General features: G+C 61.0%; 2 protein-coding genes across 2 annotated transcripts; both read left to right on the plus strand.

The window, feature by feature from the left end:
* Positions 1-795: 795 nt before the first annotated feature.
* LBRM_18_1100 (putative 5-oxoprolinase) lies at positions 796-4,824 on the plus strand (the record flags this gene model as incomplete). Its single annotated transcript, XM_003722931.1, has 1 exon — positions 796-4,824. The coding sequence occupies one exon, from the start codon at positions 796-798 to the stop codon at positions 4,822-4,824; it is 4,029 nt and encodes a 1,342-aa protein (XP_003722979.1).
* Positions 4,825-6,203: 1,379 nt separating this feature from the next.
* LBRM_18_1110 (conserved hypothetical protein) lies at positions 6,204-6,982 on the plus strand (the record flags this gene model as incomplete). The annotated part of the gene is made up of 1 exon (XM_001563983.2): positions 6,204-6,982. A coding segment is annotated over one exon (779 nt), but the record flags the coding sequence as incomplete, so codon positions are not given.
* Between the last annotated feature and the right edge of the window lie 3 nt (positions 6,983-6,985).

A 6,985-nucleotide genomic window follows, 5' to 3' on the forward strand; every position in this document is an offset into this window, starting at 1 on the left:
ACAAGGATTAGCCGTAGGTTGTGCTTGCCTCCCTCGTGCTTCTTTCTCGTTCATTGTCTTTTGTATTTGAGGCTCCCTCCCCTTCCCCCTCCCTCCCTTCAGTTGGTGTGTGTGTGCGTGTGTGCTTTATAAGTCCCTGGTATGTCTGCTGCTCCCTGAGGAAGTACCACACGCTTCTTTTTCCTTCGTTTTCCTTACGAGAAACCCTTGTTGGTCGTTTTCTCTCGGTGCGTCTTTTCCCACTCCCTCTCCCCTCAGCCCCATCCCACTGTACTCTGCTCGCTGCAGCGTCGGTGCCCTCCTCTCTCTCTCTCTCTCCATCTCTCTGTAAGTGACGGCTTGACTCTCCTTACATGTGCTTAGCCCCCCCCCCCTCCCTCACCTCTTTTCAGCCTTCCTTTTGTTTGGCTTTTTGACCTGTTGTGGATCTCCGCCTACTTTGACTGCTCCGTCTCTCTTTGCCCCCCCCCCTCATTTTGGGTCCCTGACTGCCTCCACACACACACACACACACCTCCTGCTCTGCATTCCTGCGTAGTACTTCTTGAGCCAGCAGCCACTGCAGAAGAGAGAGAGAGAGACGTGCATCCAGGAGCGGAAACCGACTCTGTGCTCCCTTTTACCTTCTCTTTCTTGTCTTCCGGCGGCCGCTTGTCCGTCTATGCCTCTGCCTGACGAGCGCATTCTTGTGTATACGTGTTCGCTTGTCCACCTTTGCCTCAGCACCAACACCTAAGCGTGAGTACGCACAAGTACACCCTTGTTTTACCTTTTTCTTTCACGGAGCACCTCCCAATGTCGATCACAGTCACAGCTGGGGTGAAGCGGTACCCCTCCTTCCGCTTCGCCATCGATCGTGGCGGGACGTTCACCGACATTATTGCCCACGTCGCTCAGGCAGACGGCACAGTGACTCAGGAAGTCACAAAACTGCTTTCTGTAGACCCACAGCACTATTCCGATGCCCCAAGCGAAGGCATTCGCCGCATTCTGCGCAAGTACCTTCCCGACACGGTGGCCGTCACCGGCCCGGTAGATGCGTCGCACCTTGAAGAGGTCCGCATGGGCACAACCGTCGCGACAAACGCGCTGCTAGAACACAATGGCGAGCGCTGCGCAATGGTGCTGACGGAAGGCTTCGAGGACATCCTCACCATTCGCGACCAGGCGCGGCCGCACCTGTTTGCGCTGAACATCGTGAAGGCCCGGGCGCTCCCGGAGCAAGTGATGACTGCAAAGGAGCGCATTCGCCCAGTGTCACTCAAGGAGCAATCCGCGTACGCGTCGCAGGCGGTGTGGCCCTCGACGTGGGTACGCTGTGGGGAGAGCTTTGTGATCGATGTGCTGCAGCCGCTGCACACCGACGACATCCGGCAGAAGCTGCAGGCAGCCTACGACGCCGGCATCCGCAGCGTGGCTGTGTGTCTTCTCCACTCGTACGCCTATGCCAGGCACGAGCAGCAGGTCAAGCAGATTGCGCAGGAGGTCGGCTTCCCTTCCATTTCGCTGTCCAGTGAGCTGATGGCACTCATCAAGTACGTGCCACGCTCCACCACAGCCTCCGTGGACGCCTACCTGAGCCCGCTCATTCTCAACTATATTGCCTCCTTCAAGGCGAATTTCGTACACAACCTGGCCGGTGTGCAGCTGTACTTTATCCAGAGCGACGGCGGGCTGACGAGTGCCGAAACCTTCTACGGCTACCGTGCTGTCCTTAGCGGCCCGGCTGGTGGCGTCGTGGGGTACGCCCACACCTGCGCCGAAGACTTGGGCGCCACCGTGCAGGCCGTGGGCTTTGACATGGGTGGCACAAGCACTGACGTCTCAAGGTGCGAAGGGCCCATAGTGCACCACACCGTTGAGGCTGAGATTGCTGGTACACCCGTCCAGGCTCCGCAAGTTCAAGTGCACACCGTCGCCGCAGGCGGCGGGTCGCTGCTTCGGTGGGAAAACGGGATGTTCCACGTGGGTCCCGCCTCTGCCGGTGCGCACCCGGGTCCCGCCTGCTACGGCAAGGGCGGTCCGCTGACAGTGACAGATGCAAATCTGGTGCTGGGTCACCTGCACCCCGACTACTTCCCCAAGGTGTTTGGCCCCAACGCTGACCAGCCGCTGGACAAGGAGGCCTCTGTGAAGCTGTTCAAGGCCCTGGCGGAGGAGATCGCATGCGACAGCAGCGCCAAGTACACTGACCCCGCTATGTCGGTCGAGGAGCTCGCCTTTGCGTTTGTCCTCGTGGCGAACGAGGCGATGTGCCGCCCCATTCGCAACATCACCGAGGCCAGCGGCTACCGCTGCGCCGAGCACGCGCTGGCGGTCTTTGGTGGTGCCGGCGGCCAACACGCGTGCGCCATGGCCCGCTCATTAGGCATGAACAAGATCTACGTGCATCGCCTCGCCTCCATCCTGAGTGCGGTAGGGACGAGTGTGACAGATGTCGTGGAGGAGCGCATGGCGAGCGTGCGACTGGACCTCGGTGCGGAGGGGCTAACCCCCGTGTTGGAGCAGCAGTTCGGCGAGCTCATTGCCTCCGCCACGGCTCAGTTGCATCGGCTTGGCTTCGAAGACGATCATATTATCACCGAGCGCTTCCTGAGCATGCAGTACGAGAACACCAACACAAGCCTGATGATCGCGGAGGACAATCCCCAGGAGGTGGCCGCGCCAGTCGTCTTAAGCACTGACAAGTTCAAGCGCCTCTACCTGGCGCAATATCAGCAGCAGTACGGCTTTGTACTGAGCGGCGCCCGTCGCATCATCATCGATGGTGTGCGCATCCGTGCCCGGGGAACAGTGTACAGTCGATCTGAGCGTGAGGCACAGGCGGCAAGCGCGGCGACTGCCACACAGAAGCAGCACCAGCAACCTCCGTACACGACTCGGCCAAAGAAGGTGCCACCACAGCCGGTGTCCATGACGCGCAGCTACTTTGCCTCTGGCTGGGAAGAAATTCCTGTCTACCACGTCGACCCCGCCAACGGCCCTCTCCGTGGCCCTGCGCTGCTCATCATGAGCGGCACAAGCGTGCTGCTGGAGCACGAGTCCACGGCGTACACAAACGACAGAGGCAACGTTATCATCCACACGGCGCAGGTAGTGGAGCAGTTCACAACGGAGCTGAACCCGCTGCCGCTCTCCATCTTCTCCCACCGATTCATGTCGATAGCAGAGCAAATGGGCAATGCGCTGCAGCGGACGAGCATCTCGACCAACATCAAAGAGCGCCTGGACTTCAGCTGCGCCATCTTCGACCCAGACGGTAATCTCGTCGCTAATGCGCCGCACATCCCTGTGCACCTCGGAGCTATGGGGGCCGCGGTGCGCTGGCAGCGGGACCACTACGGATCGGAGTGGAAGGAGGGCGACGTCATGCTGACGAACCACCCCGCCTGCGGCGGTAGCCACCTGCCCGACATCACCGTCATCTCCGCGTTCTTCCAGGAAGGCAAGATCATGTTCTACGTTGCCTCACGTGGCCACCACGCCGACGTGGGCGGTACGACGCCGGGTTCCATGCCACCCTTCTCGAAGACACTCACTGAGGAGGGGGCGGCCATCAAGACGCTGAAGCTAGTCCAGCAAGGCACCTTCAACGAGGACGGCATCCGCGAAGCCCTACTCGCCCCCGGGAAGCTGCCGGGCATGTCCGGGTGCCGCACCATCGAGGACAGCATCTCTGACCTCCGTGCGCAGGTGGCCGCCAACAACCGCGGCATCCAGTTACTGCAGAGCTTGATCGAGTCCTACACGCTAGAGGTGGTGCAGGCGTACATGAGGCACATCCAGGCCACCGCCGAGCTCGCCGCGCGCAGGGTGCTGCAGCGCATCGCTCGTGAGTACGGCAAAGCAGGGGACAGCAGTAGCGCGGGCATGGACCTGGTGACGCTACAGGCAACAGACTACATGGATGACGGCACCCCGATCTGCCTGCGCATCTCGATCCAGCCGAACAGCGGCGAAGCCACGTTTGATTTCACCGGTTCCGGAAGCCAAGTGATGAACTCGACTAACTGTCCGACTGCCGTTGTGCACTCCTCCATCATCTACTGCATCCGCTGCCTCGTCGACTCGGACATTCCGCTGAACCAGGGCTGCATGAAGCCGATCACGGTGGTGGTGCCGCCAAACTCCATCCTAAGCCCCGACGAGGACCTTCCGGTGGTAGCAGGTAATGTGACAACCAGCCAGCGCGTGACGGATGTAGTGCTCATGGCCCTGCGTGCCGTCGCCAACTCGCACGGCTGCATGAACAACTTCACCCTGGGCTCCAGTGACTTCGCCTATTACGAGACCATCTGCGGCGGCAGCGGCGCCGGCCCAACCTTCGCCGGCACGTCTGCCGTACACACGAACATGACGAATACCCGGCTCACCGACCCCGAGATCTTCGAGGCGCGCTACCCGGTCTTACTGCGGACCTTCCGCATTCGCCGCAACTCGGGCGGCGCAGGCCGCCACCGCGGCGGCGACGGCGTGGTGCGCAGTGTACTTGCGCTGCGTGACATGATCGCGGTAGTGCTGACAGAGCGGCGCGTGTTGGCGCCGAAGGGTCTCTTTGGTGGTGGCAGCGGCGAGCGGGGCTTGAACATGTTGTATGTGCCTGTCCCCCCCTCTGGCACAGCCCCCCCTGGCGTGCCTGCGTGGAAGAACGCGCAAGACATGCTGCACGACGAGGAGCGTGGTCCGTGGATGAGGGAGGAGCAAACGACTCTCTACCACCCTCGCAACATCGGCGGCAAAAACGTCGTGGATGTGAAGATGGGCGACATAATCACCCTCTTCACTGCCGGCGGTGGTGGGTGCTACGCCGAGTCCGCGTCGTAGTCACCGGTCCACGACAGCGACACGTGAGCAGAGGGGATGTAGATGGTGAGCGCGCGCACACACACACACACGCATGCACACAAAGGTAAGGAGGAACAAGAAGAGCATTGCAGCACACACAAAAAGAGCAAGAGGTGAGCTCAGAACGGTCTGCACACCCGACGGAGCGAGCGTAGCATATGACACGTTTCTTTCTCTTCTCTTCTCTTCGCATACCCTGATGGCGAGGGGGACACCTCCGTGTGTGGTATCTCAGGGTTCAGCACCCCCTCCGACTCTCCGTGGAGAAGCCGAGCAGCCCCCCTCCCCCTTTCTCCCTTGCCAATGCTGAGCCACCTCTGGTGGGGACAGGGTCAAGCACCTACGTCGTAGGGAGGCCAGGGCGGTGTATCGCAGCGGATGTCGGCTGTCAGGCTCTGCGTGGCGCTGCGTCGGATCGACCTGCACCGGTGCGCACGCTTGCACCACCCACATGATGGGGCAGCGTGTCAGCGTGATTCGAATGTGTCTCGCGCGGCCCTCGCGGCCCACTGGTGGAGGGAGCCTGCGGAGCGAGGGGCGGGTGTGTAGAGTGCGATACCGAGGCGGTGCGGAGACGGCTGAGTTGGTGCATTGCTGCAAGGCGTGGCCTACGGCCGCTTCGCACCGCGCGATTGGGGCCCGGGGCGGGGTCGGGGGGCAGAGTGGAGTAAAACTCCCGTTGTATGGCCGAGAGTGGACGCATTAAATGGGAAGATTTTATTCGTGTAGCGTGTATCCACGTGTGCACATATGTGTGTGTGTGTGTGTCGGAGAGAAGAAAAACACGCGAACGGTGCCGCACCATCGCCACACACACACGCACATCATTCTCACTCCCACTCGCTCTCAGAAGGTGCTCATATGCAACGAGAACCACCGAAGCGCCACGTTGCCCGTCTGTATATGCGCAGTCATCCCCATCCCTTCCTCTCTTCTCTGGTTCTCGACCTATTGCGGTGCCGCAAGCTGCTTGCTCGTGCACAGCCCTGCACACACGCACACACACACACACACACGTAAACATGCCAAGCGTTGCATAGCTCACTCCATTACTGCACCTCTTCACGCTATCCTCCCTCTCTGAGTCATATATGCGACCTCTTTCGCTTGCTCCGTTGCTATACACACACCCCTGTTGCTTTTTCCTCCACTTTTTCAGCCTCTCAGCCCACTTCATATTCTCTCTTGTGAAGCACTCTCTCCCTCGTTGCGTGCGGGTGTGTCTGTGGGACTAAGTCCCTTGCCGCAGTCAGTGCGACTGACGTACCAACGTCTTACGGGGACACAGGTGAGGCTCGAAGCCGCCACCCCCATCCCCCTACACTTGAACCCAGACACCACGACGCACTCGACGGCAGATGCCCGCGCCCACAGGCTCCCCTACAAAAAGATCAGAGAAATGCTCCCCTGCAGCACCTCCCGGCGGAGATGAGCCCCCGCTATCGCACAGTGGGTGCCGAGAAACAACATCAGGCATAGATGTTTCTGCGGCCGGTTTGCGGAAAGGTAGCACTGCTACAGCCCCGACTCCTGCGGAAAGCCGCGGTGCCATCGTCCCGCGCGGCGAGTCTCGTGCCGCGGTGCGCCCCCGCTCGCCTGCCCCAGCTCAGCATAGCAGCGGTGCTCTCATCCCCTTCAACCCAACAACGCGCTGCATTGCTATTGGCGCCGCCAAGGCCGGCATCTCCATCGCGGACGGCCTTCTTCTCTCCAGCAGCACTGTCCTCAACCCGGTCATCTCGGCATCACTTGTTGTTTACGAGTCGGTTAAGGTATTACAGGCGTACCGCGACGGCAACCTCACCGCCCTTGGTTATCGCACCACCAAGGGCGACGTCGCGCTACACATCGGAAAAGAGTTGACCACGATGGGCTTCGGTATGGCCATCGGTCACGGCGTAGGCGCCCTCATCGGTCTCAGCGCGATCCCCGTGGCTGGCCAGCTCGCTGTGACGACGGTTCTATCCGTTGGGCTGGGCATCTGCGTCGGTACGCTTCTGACGCACTATGTCGATCGCTTCATGGCGCGCCTCCAGCTTCGCAACCAGTATGGCTACCCCGTGGATGAGCGCGGCGCGCGCCGCCGCTTTGAGGTGCTGATGGAGCGCCGCCACGACCTGTCCACACTGGGGACGTGCCG

Source organism: Leishmania braziliensis, chromosome 18 (genome assembly GCF_000002845.2).
Source record: "Leishmania braziliensis MHOM/BR/75/M2904 complete genome, chromosome 18".
In the NCBI taxonomy this organism is placed as follows: Eukaryota; Euglenozoa; class Kinetoplastea; order Trypanosomatida; family Trypanosomatidae; genus Leishmania; species Leishmania braziliensis.